Here is a 22,938-nt window from a genome sequence, read left to right on the forward strand (position 1 = left end):
TTTTAAACTGTAAAATACAAAACTATATTGTTTTAAAATTATGTAGACATGTTTTTTAAAATTCCTAAGTTTCCAATGAAGCTGGCTACCCTGGGGTCTCTTCCAGAATGGAGGGTACCAACACAGGGAGTCTTACGACTGGATGGAGACTCAGACAGACAGTGAGCTATTTATTAGAGAAGGAGGTGAGTTTTTTCAGGTCAAGTTTAATGTCTAAATTGTCAGAATTATAAATAATAGGTCAGAAAAGAAAGTCAGGAAAAAATTTGGAAAGGAGAAAAGAATAAATATTTTTAAAAATAAGCTACTTAAGTATGGAAACTTTCAATGTTTCTAGTGGGATTTTATGCTTGATTTCATTGTCTTATCTCTGTATAAACTTCCATGAGGTCTATGACAGATTTTTGTCTCAAATGGTTTTAACTTTCTTGTCTAGTTTCTGAACACATTACAAGCATTCCTCAATAAATACTTGCTTGAATCAATAAATGGAGCCTTTATGTCTTATTTGTTGGGAAAAGTGGGCAAAAACACCAAAAACTATGAAAATGTTTTTCATAGCAAACAAAAATGTTATAAATATAAATTATCATTATTATAGTAAATCTTTCATCATGAAAAACCAAAATTACCTAGCAAAAGCTGGAAGGTTAAATAGCAATCAAAAATGTCACTACTGTGGATATTCATTAGTCATGTCACTCAATAAACTATTGTGATATTTGTTGATTATATCATTTGATACCTCTATACATGTATTTTTAAAGATTTATTTTTAGTTATTTATGCATACAAGAACTGGGGTATGGGCCAGAGGGGTCTTGTAGCCCATATCATTTTATGTTTCAAAGATATTTCTTTTAATGGTGTACTACAGTTTATCTATCCATTTACTGAAGATATCTTTATACTTCCTGTTTGGGGAATTATAGATAAAACTGCTGTAAACATTCATAAGTGGGTATTTTTATGGACACACATATTAAACTCAGAGTAAATACTCAGGAAAGTAATTTTAGGAGCATATGCTATGATTGCTTTTAAATTTTTTTTAAGTTTTATTTTTATTTATGCATACAAGAACTGGGGTGTAGACCAGAGGTGTGGGGGTGAGAGGATTCACCAGAGACAGAGTGGGGAGCAGAAGAAGCAGATCTACTGACATTTACTGCTGAGGGGAGCAGCAGGCAAGATGGGAGAGAAGTCTGCTGTGCCATGTGGGTTACCTCCCTGGCTGGGGATTGAACTCATGCTGCAGTGGCTGGCAATAGCTTGATAACATTGATACTTTAACCCCTGCACCACCAGGGAGGTCCAGATACATTTATTTTTTATAGAATATAAGAATAATGTATATACCTCTTAAGGCTAACTGGGAAAAAACAATGAATATGTACAAAATACAACAGATGAATCCCATTATGATGCCTAAACAGTATATTCTTTGAGAATTAGATTAAAAACACACCTTACGCTGGAGTCAATGTTAAATAATGTAAATGAATGTTTTTAACAAGAAAAGAAGGAGGTATACAAATATTTATTAAGTTCTCATAAGAATCCGATCTGGAAATATTTGCTTTAGATGGAGGCTGCTGCTCAGGGAAGTAGGTAGGAATCATAAAATGTAACTGATAAAGGAAGAAGGACAAACAATGTATGACACAGCTTAAAGCCTCAAGAATAAAAATATCTTGTTTAATCATCATAACTATGCTTCATGTTCTAGCGTCTGAGGGTTTATACTGGCTCACAACAGCTATTTGTTATACATTGTATTATCTCTGTATTCATGACTTCACATTATAATCAATCACCTATAAATGAGTCATTGTGAGAGTATTTACAGCATGGAAATCAGCAAAAGCTTCAACCTAGGGCTTTTGCCCCCTTCTGAGAGCAAGGTTTTCAAATATTTACCAACACACCATTGATTTGCATTAAGTAGGATTACATCATATTTAGACTCTAAAATCCATTCCAATCCTAAAATTCTATGACTATCACACAACAAATTATCCAGCAATTTTTTGGTTGAATTAATTTCCTTAGTTTTAATGGATGACTTAGATAGCTTTAACCTTTTTGTATTGTATACTGGAAATTTTATTCAAAAGTGTAATTTTTCATTATGTAATTGGAAAAGATTTTTGTATTTTTATAATGGGGCATGATTCTTCATATCATAATATAAAATATTTATTATAGAAATAGTATAAGTATTATTAGCTATTAAGATTTCCTTAAAACTAAAATTGGTGTAAACACAACCTCTGATCCTATCTTTGACCATTCTTTGTCTTGATATTTTTCAGTGAGACCTACAGTCATTGAAACTGATGTTTATGTAAACAGCATTGGACCAGTTGACCCCATTAATATGGTGAGTAAAAAATATAAAAATAACTATCTGTCAGAGAATTCTTGAGTATATATGTCAATAATAGAATGGGTCTATGAGTAATAACTAATTCTGAATAAGTTTATGGCAACATGTGTAACTACTGTGTGCAATTATTTAATATTGTGTGATATAGGTAATGGAACTAAAATAGTCCATATCTAAGAGCTTGTTTTTGTCTTCGTTATTATATATTGAGCTAGAAAGACAATAATATAATTTAAGAAATATTAAGTAGGGATTTTTTTTAGGATTTAGTTATTCATTGGTTGTGTATTGGTATAGTAATGAAAAGATTTTGCAGATGGTAGAGTTTATATTTGTGATAGGGAATATAACCATATGGTCCCCAGATACTAATAGCAAATTCAATAGGAGCTGTCCAGAATTGATTAGGAGTTATTATGCAATCATGTACTGGTTACAAGATGATGGGAAGTAAATGGGAATTCAGGTTAATTTTTGAACTACTGTTTGGAGAAACTCAACTTAGAAAGGAATAATATGAGTATGGTGCTAAAGAGGGGAGAGAGAGAATAAGAGAAATACAGGAGGAAGAGAATATGAAAAAAAAATGTTGAAAGGGCTATTCAAGATGGTAAATGGTAAATGGTAAAATATGGTAACAAGCTTTATTTTTATACATACAACAAATTAGATTTTATTACTATTTGAAAAACATAATTAACACCTTTAATATATCTAAAGACATTATTAATTGTAAATTGTCAGTGTTCTTTTCCAAACCATAATAATCCTATTTATGAGACTCAACTATGGGGTTCCATTCAATGAGCCAATAATGTGCCTCCGTCTTTTCAAATTAGTTTTGTTATTTGTGTCAGTCTGGTTGGGCTGCTATCACAAAATCCACAGAATAGGTGACTCAAAAAACAGAAATTTATTTCTCCAATTCTGAAGACTAGAATTCTAAGATCAGGTGTTAGCAAGTTTGGTTTCTTCTTAGGACTCTCTGCTGGTCTATATATGGCTGCCTCCTTACTCTGCGTGCCCTCCCTCATGCAGTGCATACTGCCCCTCACTCTGTCCCCCCACCCCTGTGCACTCTGTGTCCACTGGGATTATTTCTTCTAATAATACCAGTCAGATGGATTAGGGCCCACCCTAAGGACCTCATTTTAACTTAATCTCACTTCTTTAAATACCGTGGCATTCTGATGTACTAGGGAGGAAAAGCTATACATTTATAACATAAATTTGAGGGGGAAATTTTGAGGTGCACTCTCTAGCCGGAGCCCCATCCAAAGATATTTTTCTAACACTGTGTTCATGTTCTCACTCTATTTAATATTGCAATAGTCAAATTGTTCCTTTATTGTATGCCTTAGTCGCTTTATACCTGGCTAACCATCATGTCTAACCATTGGCCATAAATGCTCATTTCTAAGGTGTTACATAGTCAGGCTCGGTTTCACTCTTACTCAGGTGATTGTCATTAACTTTCACAGCTGTCTTCATTGACTACTATACTGACTGCATTTTGCTCACATCATAACCAACATCTTTGCCTCCTGAATGCAAATGAATATGAATTGACTGGGAAAACAGAATTTGAGAATCTAAAATTAGGAGCTCACTCTCAGGAGAAAGTTGGGGCTGGAGCAAATATTTGCCAACAATTAGCTAGAGCATTGTGGGGAAAAAATAGTTTTAAAGTAATGAAAGTAGAAGGAAATAATATTTGACTTTAAGGATACATTTCAGGACCTGAAAGATGAAGCTGAGATAGTAAATAAAATAACAAGCTTGGCAAGAAAAGGAAGATAAAGCATTAGCAAAGAAATCAAGGAAAGAGAAAATTTCAGATTTTTAGTATTAGTCCTATCACAAATGAATTCCTTTAGAACTGCTTGATTTGGTAAGATAAAACATACCATATACTTGTGCGTTGACACTCCCTGGTGATCTAGTGGTTAGGACTCAGCACATCATACTTGTGTATATTATTTAATGTTGAGCAAATATGAGATTTCATAAAGTAATGCACAACTAAACTGCTAATTTTCTCTTTAGAATCTTACAATGTTCAGGTGCTAATTAACCAGTGCTTGGAGAAGATAAGTCTGTTTAAATACATGAAAGCCCCACATATTCCTGATTTATATGTTTTTGTTTTGGACTTGTTTTCAAATTTAATGAATTCATTAAAGAAAAAAATGTGATCATTAGAATAGAGAAAAATAGGACTCAAGACTGAATTGGCATTCTAGAAATATTTTGACAAGAATGACTACCAAGAAGCATTCATGAAGATCTTTGTCTATGAAAGTTTCTTGTATTAAAGATTTAGTTTTCCCAGAGAGACAAACTACATACTAGTAACCTTAGATAGTGTTAGTTTTTTAAAAAGTTAATGAAATGATATTGCTATTAAAACTAGTGATACTAAAACACATACAAGAAAAATTTGGAATACTTGATGGGGTTATTAAAAGAAAACCATTGTAATTTTAGGAATTACTAAAAACAATTTATATAGAAGGCTGTTTTAAGTAAACAATGCAGGAAAATTAGAATTGTTTTCATGAAAAGAGCAACAATGTTTTGAATGTGAGTGTAATCAAGTAAGCAGACTTGAGTGTAATTAAACAAGCAACAGGGTAGGGTTTTTTCCTCCCGTAATTATTCATAAAATTTAAGTTACTGGCAAGAAGAAAAATTAGAGTGTTGATCTGTTTTAAGTCTTTCAAACAGACAGAATTTGGTTTGCTTCAAAATAGTTGTTTCCTTTTAAGCTTGGTTATATGAAAAGGTTTTTCTGCAACTTACCAATAAAATAGTATCATTCTACAATACAATAAATTTCTTTTTTTCCCCAGGGTTAGATTAATAATTTCTAGTATTCCAAAATTGAAAACTCAATAATTGGATGTTAAATGAATGAATACAATAGTTAATAAATAATAGATTGCTTCTATAGCTTTTATTTTTAGAATTTAAGTCAAAGTGAATAAAATGCACTAATGCCAGATTGAAAAAAATAAGGAAACTGGGGAGAGGCTGTTCAACTAGGAATGTACTAATAAAACTATTAGAAATATAAACTGAACAAAAATAGACAATTAAAACTAAGGCAAAAAGAATCAGTAGGGGCCTCCCTGGTGGTGCAAATGGTTAAGACGCAACCTGTGAAGCTCTCTGCAGCCACTGCAGCACTAGTTCCATCCCCAGCCAGGGAGCTACCCACATGGCGCAGCAGACCTCTCCTGACTCACCCGCTGCTACCCTCAGCAGTGTATGTCAGTCAATCTGCCTGTTCTATTCCCCACTCTGTCTCTTTTGAATTCCCTCACCCTCCACACCTTTGGCCTATACTCCAGTTCTGTTCTTGTATGCAAAAAAAATTTCTTTTTTTAAAAAAAAGAATCAATAGATGCTATTAGATGGGGACTAAAGAATTATATAACATAATTTTTCAGACTTTGGGGAGATGTTCTATTTTTACTCTTTTAAGTAAATATCTCAAAATATTAATGTGATAGCAGTTTACTTTCTGACTGACTCGTATAATATGCAAGGGTTACAGCAATTCTCTGAATCAAGTCAAAAATTTCTAACACTTAACATTATCATGATCAATAACATTCTCATGTTTGCCCAGTTTTGAGGCTACAAAGTTGCCTAGTGACCTGTTTCCCCAAGGAGTAAGAGTAAGTGGTCAGTGTTCTTCTGTATAGTCAGGTATTACCTGACTGTCGAACCAGCTTTCTTCATATTTTATCATAATTCTCTCTATAACACACTTTTGATGTATCAGCATTCATCATGTTGCTTATCTGAAAAATGTTTTAAAATAAGCATGTATTCAAAACACAAGGCCCTACCCATTATTTGATATATTTTTATTTGTTTCAATGAAGAGATTTAAAATAATATACTAAATATTTAGATCTTAAATTGGAAATGAATTTGAACATCAGTGGCTTTGCAGTTTAATTACAATGCAAGAAAAAAAGTGTTTTTTCTCTTGACTTTTGGCATTTTGCTATGATAGAAATGGTGACAAATTTCTATCATGGAAATTGTATAAATTGTGTGATAAACCTTAAATTATGTGGTAAGAGCACTCAGTTTTGTGGTACACAGTGAAGTCCAGACAACTGAAACAAAAGTCAGTTCTTCCAACAGCAGTGGAAGCAGTGCTCTCCTGGCAGCATACTGACAATCTTAGAAAATTCTTTGTTTTTGGCTTTAAGAATATAGACAATGGTAAGAATCTATAGTGTCTCAATAATATAAATAATCTAAAATATGAGGCATACAGGCTCTTTCTTAATTTATCATTTCGAAATATAATATTCTGTCTTGCTTAGATAGGCAGTTTAATTCAGACAGCATGAAACATGTTTTCAGCTTTATTGAGATACAATAAACAAATAGAAATTGAATATAATTAAAGTATACATCTTGATGTTTTGATATGTAGACATCTTGTGAAATGGACTTGTAATAAAAATGATTAATATATCTATCACCTCATGTTTCCGTTTTCTTTATTGACACTTAGCAGCTATCCTCTTAGCAAAATTCAAGTATAATATATAAGTTATATATTTTTAATACAGCACATTTATGGTTGCAGAAATTATTGCCACCACCTCAGATTATAGAGCAAATAATTTATATGGAGTTCTGAGCTGATCTATGGCAAATACTGCACATAGGCATGGAGAACACAGTAGTTTATTGCTGATGGGGCTTCTCTAGAAGGCAGAACCCTCATCTGAATCTCAAACACCTACTTCAGAAAATCTCCGCCACCCTCCCATGCTTTTTTATACAGATAAATTGTGGTGGGAAGTATAGTTTGATGCATGTTTGTGCTTGCTCTCATACTGTATGTTATATTTGGAAAGCACACTCTACGCAGGTGATACTTTTCCATTTTCTTTCATACATGCACTCATTCATTCATCCATGTATCCTATAGTAATAACAAGAATACAAATGGCATCAACATTTAAAAAATGATAGCAAAAGACAAGCGTGAAACCAGTGACAAAAACTAGTAATTGTAAAAATAATGAATTTCATCTCTAGCATATATTTGTGTGTCTAATATGGATAACTTGGGATATAATGAAGTTAAAATTGTGGCATTTGGAGTCAGAATTCCTTGTATGCTGTGGAGTGTTAGAAAATTACCTCCTTGTATTTCAATTACAAGGGAGAAATAAGATGAGCTTTGAAAAAAAAGAGTACTGCGATGGAATTGTATTTAGCTTTCTCTACTTAAAGGGAGACTTTGTGTTTTTGATTTGAATTAAATAAAGGTTTGTGAAAATATTTCTATTTTACTAAAAATAATGTGCTGAAAATAAATTCCATATGCTTTTAAATAATGAATTCTAAAATTATTTCATGGGTATATGAAAACTATTGTCATAAACTTATTTCTTAAAATGATTATTATTTTGCCTAACTACTGGATATTAAAATAGTTATGCATGTCTTTTATATCTATACTCTGCCAAATATTAGTATCTTTTACTAATAACATCTTTGGTTCAAGAAAATATTGATTTCTAGAAAAGACATAATAAGTTTAAAATAAGTTTTAGAATGCATTTAAAATATAAGATGACCACACTTACATCTTAATTCTTTTTAATGACTCATTGCATATCCAAAACTAGTACCCTAAGGGTTTTTAGTATTCTGTATTTTTCTGAGCTCCTCTTAATAACTCTTATGTCCTTGCTGCAGGTTACATCTTCTAGAAGTCATGCTGTGTATTTATAAGTTCTCCATTTAGAATGTAACTTTCTTAAAAATTACACAAGTAACAATATTTGACATAAAGCTGTATAACTCTTTAATTTGTCATAGACCTGCAATATAAACTTAACCTGAATTTATGAGATTATGTCCTAATTCTTACAGATTAGTTCATATTTATTATAGACTCCAGGAAATAACTGACAACAACTTCTCTATTCTCTACATTAACATCTACTTTTTAAGTGTCTGTTTTATATCAGAAACTGTTTTTAAGAGTCAGGATTGCAGTACAAATAATCAAATACCCTTTACTCTCTTGGAGCTTACATTCTAGTAAGGAGACTGTAAAATTAGTGGCAGTAATCAATGCAATGGAGAAGGGGAGCAGAGTGCTAGTAGGGAGGATCAGGATTTAGTTAGGTTTTCATTATATAGTAGTCAAGGAAATTGTTACTTGTTAAGTGAAATTGAAGCAGAAATCTGATGTAGTGAAAGAACACTTCAGGTTGATATCTGGACAAAGAGTGATTTAGCTGTTAGAAATATCAAAAGAAAAGATTTTGACATAAAAAAATATACACTAAACAGCAGGGGGACTAGTGGGATTTTCCATAAAATTAACAAGAATTAAAAGAGATAGTTGAAGGTGGTATAATTAGGATCCAGATATCTGTGGTCCCAATTTAAAGAATAACAATTTTCTTTGCGTGAATATGGGAATGTGGTAGAAAAACATTGACTGAAGAAGTGATGGTCTGTAACATATTTTCAATCAGAACACTATCCTTCTGAGTGAAGAACAAACTACAGGAGGTCAATTGTGAAATTGTAGGGGCAAGTTATGAGTATACTTCAATAATCATGGAAAAGTTGATGACAGTGAAACTGGTAAGAATTTATCATATTCTGGAAATGTTTTGAAAGTGGTGATGTCAGGATGGTCCAAAACACCAGATGTGGAGTATTAGAGAAAATGAAAGATAGATTTGGACTTTTAGTGGTGACTTTAATGTAGTATATGCACATGTTGATTCTCAATTATTATGAGTACCTAAAACTTGTATAATGTTGCAATGCAGTGTCTTTCAATAAAAAGTACTACTGCTACTACTAATTAGAAAAAATAGTTTAAGATCTCTTGACTTGAAAATTTAAGAGGTTGGGTTTGTCATTCAATGATATAGAGAAGTTAGAAAAGAATTTTCTGAGCTTGATGAAAATCAAAATTTCCAATTTGGAATATTGAGGATGAAGTGTCTATTAAATAAACAAATGGCAACATTAAGAAGACAAGTAGACATATGTGTTGGGCTTTCAGTAGGGTTTTGAGTTTGAAATATAGCTTTTGCATTGTTAGGCTAACTAGGTGATACTCAAGGTCATTAAGATTATTTTGGAAGTGAAATGAAAGGGAATTAAGTGTTAATAAACACAGGATTCACTTAAGTGCTTAGAAATAAAACATCACAGAGGAACTGGCAAGGGAGACTGAGAATTTGCCACTGAGATAGGAGAAAAACAAGATCATCTCTTTACCGCAAGTGATACATTATTGTATATTTGATTACATGCAATAATCTTAAAGTGGCTTTGGCATTTTAAAAATTACTTTGTAAATAATCATGTGTTATATTTGGGGAGTTCTCCAGCTAAAAAATGTAATTCCAAATTACACTGCCTTTATGCAATATCAAAATTGAATATGAGAACTTCTTAATAAATATCTGCATGGTAAAAGTGGTGATCTATATTTTCTGGGATGTATTTGGTATATTAAGGACCAACTAACAATTTCTGCATCTCCCCCTTTGTTTGGATTCTAATTCAGTGACAAATCAAGTTGGTTTACTTCTTCACCTTTATTCACTGCTATTTTGTCAGTTAACTTGGAAGGAGACAAAGTGAATCTCATAATTTACTTTGTATTTCAAATAACTCACTGTTCCTTCTTTCAAAATATTTATCCTAGGAGCTATTGTAGTTGTTATGAATGAATGGAAGTTCCTTTTTCATGTTTCTCTTGCCTATTTGTTATGAAAATAATTATAACCTCTAAATAGGAACATGAAGTATAAGAACACAGTTTGATCATTTTCTGGAAATTGCTCTAATACAAATGAATAAATGAAATTGGATTTTTTGATTACATATAAAATGGCACACGGGCCTCCCTGGTGGCACAAGGGGTTAAGACACAATATATGAAGCTAACCACAGCCACTGCAGCACGAGTTTGATCACCATCCAGGGAGCTGCCCACATGGCACAGCAGACCTCCTGGCTCGCCCGCTGCTCCCCTCAGCGGTGTATTTCAATCAATCTGCCTGTTCTGCTTCCCACTCTGTCTCTGGTGAATCCTCTCACCACCACCACCCCACCTGCACCTCTGGCCTATACCCCAGTTCTTGTATGCATAAATAAATAAATCTTTAACAAAATAAAATAAAATGCCACATGCTTTAATGACCTTCTTATCTCAGTGAGACACTTGTTAAGGATTTGCAATTTTAAAAGCTTGGAAATATTAGCCTCTGCCAAGGGTTTTGGAAGGATAAATTATCAAGATGTACATGCTGTTGTCTTTCTCTCCTTGCCCCTAGATTGAAGAAATAATTGTGGGAAGAAAAAAATTCATCTTTCCCCAAGACTCTTGGCTTGGTAGAATTTGACCTTTTGAAAATCATAACTCTTCCAATAGTGATTAGCTTTGCTATAAACAGGTATTCTAAAGAAGATCCTGTCAGCTGCTAAGCAGAATTCACAGCTGCTTGCTAAATCCTTCCCCTAGACAAGTTAATTCTCTAGTGTCATCTTTAGTGCCCTGTTAGGAAAACTGCAACCCAGTATGCTTGCCAAGTAGGATGAGGTTTTCTCTACTAACCAATGTTGGACATTGGGAAACAATAATCCTGGAGGATAATGTAAGCAGTTTATCCTTTACCTTATGCTCATTATGCTGTTTGTTACTATACAAAAGTGTGAAGTTTGGTACATAATGTTGGTTAAGTATCTTTTCAAGATTGAATATCTCTTTAATTAACGTAAGTCTGATTCATTCTGCTTCCATTTACTATTATGATCAAAACCATGTAATTTATACAATTTATACTATTAAGTTCTAAATGGTTATTTGTTTCAGTTGAAGAGAAAACTGAAAATATATCCCAATTTATTAAAAAAATAAGATATTTGATCTAATAAGCAGAAGGCCAGAATAAGGAACAAAGATAACAGTAGTAGTAGTAGTAGTGTCTAAGAATTTTCCACATAGTTTAAGAAAGAGGGACACCAGCAATATTGTATATAAGGGTCTATCGGTTCTCTTAAATTTATGTCCACATTATATATCACTCTGTTATTCTAACTCAATAGATGATTAAGCATGTACATAATAAATATGCTTTCTTATTATATATTATTACATATTGTAAATTGTTATTCTTCCTTGTCTTTTAGGAATATACAATAGACATAATTTTTGCTCAAACCTGGTTTGATAGTCGTTTAAAATTCAATAGTACCATGAAAGTGCTGATGCTTAATAGTAATATGGTTGGAAAAATTTGGATTCCTGACACTTTCTTCAGAAACTCAAGAAAATCTGATGCTCATTGGATAACAACGCCTAATCGCCTGCTTCGAATCTGGAATGATGGACGAGTTCTATATACTCTAAGGTAATATACATATACATTTAAACATATATATTTGAAAAGGTAGTTGCAATTTATTTCCCATACTAACATTTGATCAAATCTAAACATTTCCTTTTTCAAAATTGAAAAGTAAATTATAGAGAACTTATTTCACAAATTATATTCTAAAACGGTGGAATGTTTTGGAAATATGTACTTAAGCTCAGAGTAACCAGGATGTGAAAAGGACTAAAAACGAAGAGGAAAAACCCTTTGATTTCTTTCCCTTTGAAGAAGAGGCTGTGGCATGGAAATGTTTTTTAGTTTATATTGCAGATGATTGACTGCAATTTTCTCTAGAAGTCTGTCTATCCTCCTATAAAACTTTAACATACTGTGATTTTTCAGTGATGTAGGAAAACATCCCTAAGAAAAGATTAAATGAATATTATCATATAAAATTGAGAGGTTTTAAAACTCATTGTCTTCAAAATATTTGCATATTCAGAATCATTCTTACTGGAAAAATATGTATAATCAACTAAGAGAAACATAGTCACTGTACTTAACCTCAACCTTTTGCACTCTAATAATTGTGTGTGTGCATGTGTGTTTATTGTTATACTGCAGTAAAAAAAAATAATGTAAAGAGAATTCATACTGAAATGTATACAAAGATGGCTGAGATGGTAGAGAAGGAAATGTTAAATTTTCTTATAAATGTTATAATATTGTTATTTAAGGGTTTTAGACTGTAGAATTATTATTATTTCCTAGGGCATAAAAAGTCTTTGTAAGTCAAAATCATGTTTGAAAGTTAAACAAAAGATCTTAGTGTATCAAGTTATTACTCAGTATTTTGTATTTATTTTTTCTATTTAAATAGATTGACAATTAATGCAGAATGTTACCTTCAACTTCATAACTTTCCTATGGATGAACATTCCTGTCCATTGGAATTTTCAAGCTGTAAGTGATGAAATATTTAATAATTTCATAGAATTTTTGTATAATACTCTGTTTAGATTACAATGAAAAATAAAATGAGATAAAATACAGTTTATACAATTTTTAGAGTATGGATAATATTCAGTTACCTTATATAAAATAATTACAAATAATCTATTTGTTTCTTGCTTTTGAATTAAAAAGTGACTAAACTGAATAATGATCTATATATTTTATTACATCATTCTTTACAAAATTTACATTTTATTCAAGTGTCCTTTTCCTATTTTAATTATTAGAGGAATATTGAAGATAGGTTTCTCTTCAAATGTTTTTATACTACCAAGAATAACATGTGAATTTAAATTTTATTCCTCTTCTTGGAGACAAGATTTAACTTTATTACATTGGACTTTAAAATATGTTTTTAAGGATTGGTTTCATGAAAATTATTATTACCTGAATATCAAATATTTTAAAAAGCTTTATAGAGTTTGAAAAACAAAGATAGTATTGTTTATCTGAAATAGAAATTATTAGGACTAGATAATTTGAATATAAAAACCTAATATTTTGTTACAAGGTAATAATTATATTTCCATATCAATATTAATTTTATTTCATATTTTCTAACATTTATACTCACATATAATGTATAAAGATATTTTTCTAGTTAACTCACAGTTGAGCAAGTCTTGAAAACATATAAAACGACTTAAAAATGATATTGCTTATATCCACAAATTGTCGAATGCTACTTTCCTCCATTTCAGATTTAATATTGTTATATATCATATTCTAAAATCTATTTAAAGTACATTATATGTAATCATAACAATTACCATGCTTCTTCACTTACAAAATCCTCAAATATCTCTTGTTGCCTTTTTATTAGTTATTTTCTTGATTCTTCTTAGTGATTATTTTCCATTAATATGACTTTTTTTAATTTATAGCCTCATATCTCACTGCCTTGTTTTTCTAACCTTGATTTTTCAATGAATAAGACTATCAAATCACAACAAAGATTTGATTAATAGACACATTCATGGAATAGTTGATATTTAAAAATATGAAGATGTATCAATTATTGTACTCTTCTCTAGCTACTATGCCTTAAATTCTTAAAGCAATATCTCTTGGACTTTGAATGTCACTATTGGTAATTAATAATCTAGCCCAGTGAAAGTATTTTGGTATCATTGACATAAGAATAAAAATCATAGCTAACTTTTTCACACTCTCACTGGGTCCTGTAGAGAATTAAAATCAAGAGTGTACATCTATTATTTCACAACAAATATCTTAGAAGATTTCACTGCAGTTCCCATTCAAGTCAAAATTATGATATTTAGAGTGGTTAAACAATGAACTCACTGTTGTTATTAGTGCCCACACTCTTATAAACTATGACTGTACTCTGTTGCCTCTATAAGAATAATAACAAAGAATAGAAAATATGGAGATGAAACATGGCTAAAGATCTAGAGAAGAAGAGAGAGAAGTAGAAGAAAGGAAAGAAAACAAATCAGTGATGGCAGCTATTTCATTGCAAGGCTGATGAGATCCTGGTGCTAATGATGTAATGTTGAGCAAGTCTTTAAAGTTGAGAGTAAATTATATTCTTGTATAATGACAAATAAACCCTTCTGTTGAAGAGAATTAAAAACTTTATTTTACTAAAATCTTCTCAAAAAAAGATAGATCACTGGGAAGGAATTGTCATCCGCAAAAATAGACATAAAATTTGAAGTGAGAAAGATAACAAGTTTTGTACACAATTTTGACCAGAGAACATTTACCAAATGAGGTAAGTTTGAGCTTTGATTTTGACAGTCTTATGGACTAGAAATCTAATAGAAAATAATCTCAACTTGCATCTGAGTGTTAATGACTAGACATTTAAAGTAACATGAAGAAGTGTTCCGCACACAATCACACAACTAAGAGCTAAAAGGAAAGTTGCTACTGCAATCAGCATAACAAAGTGATATAATTCCTTGACAAGAGGTAATCATAATCTGCCTCCCATTTGGATCTGCAGTCCAAAGTTCCTTCACTTAATTGGTCCAAAAAGCCCTTGTGGGTTTCCCTATACATAGCAGAAACATAAAAAATCCTCTTTGAAAGAATGCACCTCAGTTCTAGAAAGCTAGAGAGAAGGCAAAGACATTTTCAATACAAATAACTAATAAGTGCTAGTATTTAGAATATATAAATATTCAGACAGAAATAAAGAAAAAAGAATACCAAATAAATAATTGGAAATTTAATGCAGTCACCAAAGAAAACCCAATATTCTAATAAACATATGAAAAAAATGCTGTCATTCATAATTCAGAAGAATGTGAAATAAAATACACTCTATTCATTGGTAAAAAAGGAAGTAAGTAGACTGTCTACATCAAATTTAATGACAATATGGATCCACATGTACTGTCACACTCTAGCTGGTTAGAAAATAGAGTGGAATACTATTTATGGAAAAAAGATTGGCACTATTTCATAAAGTGCAAATTGAATATAACCTATGACACATTTTCAAGATCTAGATCTATATCCCAGAGAAACCTTTGCATATATAGGTTTTTGAGGCATGTACAATGATGTTAACAGCCAACAGAATACACTATAAATGTCTATACATTAGAAAAACAGAAAAAAGGATGAATAAAGTTTGATACATCTTTATAGTGGAACAAAGTCACTAGAGTTACATATAGCAACATGAGACACTATTACAAATAATGATATTAAAATAAATTAGAAAATGACATAGAACAAAAATCAAATAGAGTTTAAACGGACCAAAATAAACTACATTTTAAAAAATGCATGTCAAAGAATCTGTGACAAACAGACAAGGGAAGAATTATCACAGAAATCATGTTAGTGGTTCCCTCTAGTTGTAGAATACTATATTTGGGTGTGCATATGGGTTTTCTTGTATTTTAGCAAGGTTTGATTTCTACGTTTAAGTGTAGCTACATGGTTTATCATTATTTGATCATTGTATACTTTTTCTTTAAGCTACATACATATAGCTTATGCATTATGTTCTATATTTGTTGTAATAAAAAGTGAAGAAGAGTTAAAAAAATTGTCTTTGGATAAAGTTGGTATTGCAGGAGGAACAGATTTGAGTTGCTATAATGCGCACATATGTATTTTATTCTTTATCTAGATGGATACCCTAAAAATGAAATTCAGTATAAGTGGAAAAAGCCTTCTGTAGAAGTGGCTGATCCTAAATACTGGAGATTATATCAGTTTGCATTTGTAGGTTTACGGAACTCAACTGAGATCTCTCACACCATCTCTGGTAAGAAAGAAACACAAGTCAATGATTGCTGTTAGCATAAAATGGCATTTCTCTTGAAATGTATGGATTGGATTCTATATTTCTGTATTTTATACTCAAAATAAAACTTACTTGTCATTCCAGGGGATTACGTTATCATGACAATTTTTTTTGACCTGAGCAGAAGAATGGGATATTTCACTATTCAGACCTACATTCCATGCATTCTTACGGTTGTCCTTTCTTGGGTATCTTTTTGGATCAATAAAGATGCAGTACCTGCAAGAACATCACTTGGTATGCCATCACTGGGTAACATTATGCTATAGTGTCATAAGACATTAAAAAAATGTTGTAATAAAAGTTGGTATTCTAGTATTTAAAAATATTTATCTACATTAAAACTAGGCAGAAATTGATGGATATTCTCATGCAATATGGTGTGGAAATAATATGAAAACACGTAAGAAATAGTATTACAAAGTATTTGAAAGTTCCTGATAGTTAATTTTTTTCTATTAATAGAGATCAAAGGAAGGATAAATACACAGCAATAATTAATACAGGAAAATCATACATAATCCCTGAATCTTACTTTGGCCTATTCACTCTTCATCAAGGTTTTATTTTTTGGCTGAATTACTAACAGCCAGCATGTATTGATTGGTATGTGTTTAGAAAACTTTGAAATTCCCTACTCTTACAATGGTGCTAATGAACAGTCAACCATCCCAAAGAGCAGGTCGCTGAAGAAGACAAGGAGCTTCCAGGCTTCTGATATCTAAAAAATGTGAAATTAGTCTGTGGATATTTTGAGAGTTGCCTGTACAATAATGTTGATTAAAAGGGTAATTTGTATTTCATACTTCAGAAAATAGACTTTAACATTTCCTTAGCAATTTATTGCAGTAACTAAAATCATATAAAAAAGTGTCTAATTGCTCTACATCTGCTTAAAAGAAAATGACAACCTATATTCATGTATGGATAATGCAAAGAAATCTTGTTGATCGATTTATTCATTCTCAAGATCTTTATAAGGCATGAATCACATTGCTAATAATTGGGCCTTAAATCATAAGAAAAGTTGGGACAGTTTCTGTTTTCAATAATTAAGAGATTTGTATGTGGCTTTTATAATAGCTGGTGAATAACTCTATTTAATAGAGTAAAATGCATATCACATAAAGTGGGATGCTAAATCCACGTCACCTAACTACACCCGGAAAGGCAGTTCCCTTGTAGGTCAGAGCAGGCATGCTCATAGCTAATGGGCAAGACACACTATTCCTGAGTTTTCATACCATTCTTTTAAATTCTTAGGTTATAAAAACAAATTTCTCTATCTTCTCTATGATGACATTATATGTATTTGCTCTGAGACAGTATATTATGTTTTTTTCATAAATATATATTCATATATATACATCTGCATTTATATAAATCTTATAAAATCTTCATGTTTGTGGCATTTATGTTTTAGTAAGATGCAGGTAATATACAAATATGAAACATCATATAATATTATGGAGTAATAAAAGCTACAAAGAGAAGGCAAAATAAATGTTTAGATGATGGTAGGGGAGGTCGGTACATATGATGTTTGGTATTTTATCTCATAGAATGAGTGCAAACTTTTCTGAGGAGGTAACAAAGATCCAAAGGAGTATGACAGCTAGCCTGGTGGATATATGAAAACACTGTTCTAGTTTAACAAGTCATAGTGATTTAAATTAGATAAGAGTGTATTTGTTTTTCACGTAAAAGTCCAGAGGTAGGTGTCAAAGGGTGATATGTTGCATTGCAATACCAGAAACTCAGCTCCTAACTTTTTTCTGTATTGTGTGAGATTTTAATTCACAGGATTATGTAATAGTCCAAGATGGCAGCTGACAATCTGGCTGTTGTCTTCCAGCAGAGAGCTATGAGGAAAAATGAAGACATTTCTTGTCTCTGTCATGCTAACTTTTGGACATTGCTTGCATTCTTGTCTTAGTTCTCCTGAGTTATATTTCAGTCTATGTCCTCACATAGCTGTGATAAAGTGGCAAAGAATGTTGTCCTTTAAACAAAATTATTTATGCATAGAAGAAATGGGGTGCAAGCCAGAGATTGTGGGGTGAGAGGATTCACCAGAGAAAAATTGGGGAGCAGAACAGATCGATCTACTGAAATACACTGCTAAGGGGAGCAGCAGGTGAGACAGGAGAAATCTGTTGTGCCATATGTGGGTTAGCTCCCTGGCCAGTATGGAACTCAGACTGTTGGGGTGATAGTGCTGAGACTTAACTCTGACACCACCAAGGATAGCTTATAAATGCAGGAAGTGCTGTGGGATCCTGGGGCACACATATTAGATGATTAGAACTTGCACAGTCACCAAGAACGCATTGAATATAAAGTAGCTATGGTTACCAGTAATCTTTTAGTAACTCACAAGTAATCATATCCTTTGGTTTCCATTGTTTATTTCCACTCAAAAAATTACCAAATCACATGGAAGAATAAAAATAGTCTGCTACATTTCATTTTCTGATTTTTCCTTTTCTCTGTAGGTATTACCACTGTTCTCACCATGACGACTCTGAGTACAATTGCCAGGAAGTCCTTACCTAAGGTTTCTTACGTGACTGCAATGGATCTGTTTGTTTCTGTTTGTTTCATTTTTGTATTTGCAGCCTTGATGGAATATGGTGCATTGCATTATTTTACCAGCAACAAAAAAGAAAATGCTCCTAGAGAAAAAAAGCTAAAAAACAAGGCCTCGGTATGTTAAAAATCTGCATTTTATAAGCAGTAACTTATTATTAGTGGTGTTGTTTTTGAATATTCATTTATATTTGTTTACACTAACATGGATGTTTCAGAAACCACCAGAAAAGATACTATAATAAAATTCTTACATTGCCCACCAAGCAAAGTGTATTCATAGCTCTTCTTAGAAAACTCACATGGATCATCTTTGTGAAGAGGGGTTTTATTATGCTGTGAAATTTCCAACAAGTGGTAAATTCTTTGTACCTAAGATTCTTAATATTACTTAAAAAACAGTTGTAAGTACATCTTTCACTGATTCTATTTTTATGTGACGATTTGCACTTCTAACAATGGGTGAGCTACAAAATTAACGTCTTTTTTGGAGGTAAAGATCTTTACTGTTAATTTTCATCTGTGTTTGAAAATTATAGCTCTAAAATTCTTTTTTTTTTTTTTTGGTTTTTGTACAGCTGTACTCTTACTCCCACTTCCCAGTCATATCTACATAGCATATCAAATCAAGTTGATTTATTTCTTTTACTTCTGAGATAATTAAACATGGATGATTGACTATAGTTTCTAGTTATAATTCTTTTGAATAAAAAAAGTAACTAGCTCTCCAACCTATTCTTTTTTACTTTCCTTTTCCTTTCTTTTATATTTTATCTTACCACAAATAATTATTATAGGTTAATTCTAAAAAGGTAAATTATACACTTAAATCCCTATTTCTAATTCATCACTGTGGCTCATTTTAATGTCCATCTAGTTAGTATTTTTTCAGTAAAGCATTTTTTTCTTGCTTGAAAATTTTCATCATTTTCCCATGATATAAAAACATATTTCTTGGTCCTCCCCGGTGGCATAGTGGGTTGAGCCCAGCGCTGTGCCACAGCCTCTGCAGCATCAGATTCCAGGCCAGCTAGGGAGAGTCCCACATGGTGCAGCAGACCTCTCATGTTGTGCCCGCTGCTCCCCTTAGCAGTGTATTTTGGTCAGCTGCCTGTTCTGCTCCCCGCTCTGTCTCTGGTGAATCCTCTCACCCTCCTGTGCCTCTGGCCTGTACCCCACCCAGCTCTTGTATAAAAGTAAATAAATCTTAAAAAAAAAAAATTTCTTAAGGATAAATACACATTCTGTTTCTTTTTTTTAAAGTTTAATTTATTTATTTATGCATTCAAGAACTGGGGTATAGGCTAATGGTGCAGAGGTTGAGAGGATTCACCAGAAACAGAGTGGGGAGCAGAGCAGGCAAATCTACTGAAATACACTGCTAGTGGAGCAGTGGGAGAGACAGGAGAGGTCTGCTGCCCCATGTGGGTCAGCTCCCTGGCCAGGGATTGAATTCATGCCCCTGTGGCTACTGCCAGCTTGATAGTGCTGAGACTTAACCTCTGCACCACCAAGAAGGCCCGACATTCTAATTCTTAACCTCACTTATTTTCTCATTAGTTAATATTCCCAAGTTAGTTAATATTCCCAAGTTATATTCCTGGAAATTTTCTTGATTCCTTATTCTAATTGATTTATTTTTCTACTCTATAACTACTAAAGTGATTCTAGATGTGTTAGGTAAACTATTCATGTATTCCAGATTTTCTTTCTGACATATTTCCTATGTTTGCTTCCTCAAGATTTTGTGTGATATCGTTTAATTTTTTTAAATTTACAATAACTTCTTGAATATCTGAGAGCTCTTTTTCACTATTCATCCTTTTTCCCTTACATGGATGCTATATTGACACAATATCTCTTCAAGAATTTCTGAGTTAACAAACTAGAAGGTTTAATATTCTCCTGTTTCCAGAATTATTCTAGTTAGTAATTCAAGCTGTTCTTCTTCACTTTCTTCCTCTCTATTGTTGGTACATCTCAAGAGTTCATGGCAATTTCTTTCTAATTGACCTTGTAAGCTTAGCTTTTAGGTGTTGTGTTTGTAATTGCTATATTTCACTTTCCTCTGTGTGTGTGTATGTGTGTGTGTGTGTGTGTAGCATGGCATCTGATAGCTTCCACATTTACACTCTACATGATGATGAGAGCTAATAATGAAATTCAATACTCATTTCAGCAGTCCTAATCCTCCCTCTGGAAGCACAAGGTTATTCATATTTCAGGAATTATAGAGTTCTAACTATGAGCGAACTCCAGCCTGTTAGCTGCTCTGACTCTCTGTGTACACAGTACATAAGCTGTAGCTCAAACTGGTGCAGCTATTCTGGAGATGGACATTTATCTAATGCAGTGTTTCCATACTGTTTATCACTGCCATTCCACCTACCTTAATGTGACTGTCTCTTAACAGTCTGTCTAATCACCTAATAATATTAATTATTCATTTTGCTAGTATTTAATAGCATTGGTAATACATATACAATTATAAATAATAATTATAAATTAAATATTCAAAATACAATCTGTGCCAAAATATTATTTTTTCTTAATATTTGATATTAGTATATTTTATACTGAAAATATATGCTGTATAGTTAACTATATTATTAATATGTAGGGAATGTAATACTTAACATTTAACCAGGCACATATATATCTTTAATAATGAATAGATTTCATTTCTCAAAATGTTAAGTTCAGCTCTATTCTTAGTGAATTTTTAAAATAAAAAAATGGCATATTCTCAAAACTGTGTCATTTAAAGTAAAAATAAATTTTATTCAATTATGTTTTCTTTTTATATAACTTAAGCTGATTTTCCCCCCAGTGATTACTATTTAGGGAGCATCAGGACCTTTACTTGAGAAATTGTGAGTTAAGTGATTGCATTTCACATATAAAAGGCTGGGGTTGTGTATATCATTCCATTTAATCTTTCAGTGGTTTTCAGGTCACAAATCCATGTGTCAAAATATGTTATTTATTGATATGGTGTCCATTCTTTCAATATGTTTATCAGCACATATAAAGTCTTTCTTTTCACATCCCTCATTCATTGAAGTGTAGTTTCTTTCAATTTATGAATTATAATGTTTCATGGGGGCAGCAGGAAACTGGCAAATTGTCAATTTAGAGTGTCCAATAGACGTTCTCCATGATTTTGACCACCAGAAATTTGGACATTTTTTAATGAAACACTACAGTTCTCCATGTTTGAGCAATTTTATATTTAATCAACCCTCTAATACACATTTGATGTCTGCCAACATACATACCATTTTTCTATTTATGAAAATGCTGAGTGATAAATGGAATGTATTTTATTCCAGGTAACCTTGAAATTGCCAAATAACAAACTTGTACTTTAATCACTTTTTTACTCAATAGCATTTGAGCATATGCTATTTAAATATTATGTGACAAGGAAATGAATACAACTTGTCCCATTTTTTTACATAATTTTATTGATCCACTAAAATTTAGGAGTCTAGACAAGTTTCTCCAAGTGTCAACCTCAAAAGATCTGTCATTAACATTTATAATAATATACTGCCTCTGCTTTTTATAATACATCAAGGCAAGCAGAGTCATGAATTTATTTGTACTTAGGGCATTGCTCCTTATCTTTAGGCTGCACATTTTGTTTCTAGTATGGTTATTATGATTTGTGTGATGCATTTATCTCTTAAAAATATCACTAAATGTGATTATTTGTTTTGCTCTGCATCTACTGAATTTTTAATATTTGGTAGATCACATTCTGTTTCTTTTAAGAAAATGAGTTGAACATGTCTGTTTTAAGAAATTTTCATTTATGTGTTTAATTTTAAAATATTTTTCATACAATATTTAATTTTATGACTTTGAGATGTATTTTAAACATTTAAGAGTAAAATCATTTATAAACACTTTTGTTTGTAATTAAGAATAGGTTAAAACAATTTTTATAATCCCAGCATCCTTTTTAGTGTTTAGATAATAAACTGATATTATAATACTTGTATGATTCATATGCAAACATTCAGAAGGATGAAGAATTACCAGAACTGCACTTTCCATTCATACTTTACTTGCCATTTTATTCAAGGGGGTCATTCATGGATCTTTTTCAGGTAATATATTGTGATGAGGCCCAAGTTTTTGCTGTTGCTTATGCTTGCTTTAGTACATACTAGAGCTAATTATGATTTATTCTCTTCAGAAATCAATACTAGCAATGACAATAACAATAATATTACCTCTTGGCAGTTGAACACACA

The 22,938-nt window shown here is 31.9% G+C and overlaps 1 protein-coding gene across 2 annotated transcripts in view; it reads left to right on the plus strand.

The window, feature by feature from the left end:
- Nucleotides 1-22,938, plus strand: part of GABRG1 (gamma-aminobutyric acid type A receptor subunit gamma1) — a gene marked incomplete at both ends in the record, with an annotated part of 41,729 nt that overhangs the window by 17,499 nt on the left and 1,292 nt on the right. The window contains 6 exons of one of the 2 annotated variants that reach the window (XM_084233494.1): nucleotides 2,316-2,383; nucleotides 11,600-11,820; nucleotides 12,665-12,747; nucleotides 15,911-16,048; nucleotides 16,172-16,324; nucleotides 18,583-18,794. In XM_084233494.1, the coding sequence (XP_084089620.1) occupies nucleotides 2,316-2,383; nucleotides 11,600-11,820; nucleotides 12,665-12,747; nucleotides 15,911-16,048; nucleotides 16,172-16,324; nucleotides 18,583-18,794 (875 nt within the window). The remainder of the gene's footprint in view (nucleotides 1-2,315; nucleotides 2,384-11,599; nucleotides 11,821-12,664; nucleotides 12,748-15,910; nucleotides 16,049-16,171; nucleotides 16,325-18,582; nucleotides 18,795-22,938) is intronic. The other variant, XM_084233495.1, reaches the window with a different exon arrangement.

Source organism: Talpa europaea (genome assembly GCF_964194135.1).
Source record: "Talpa europaea genome assembly, chromosome: 5".
NCBI classification, from domain to species: Eukaryota; Metazoa; Chordata; class Mammalia; order Eulipotyphla; family Talpidae; genus Talpa; species Talpa europaea.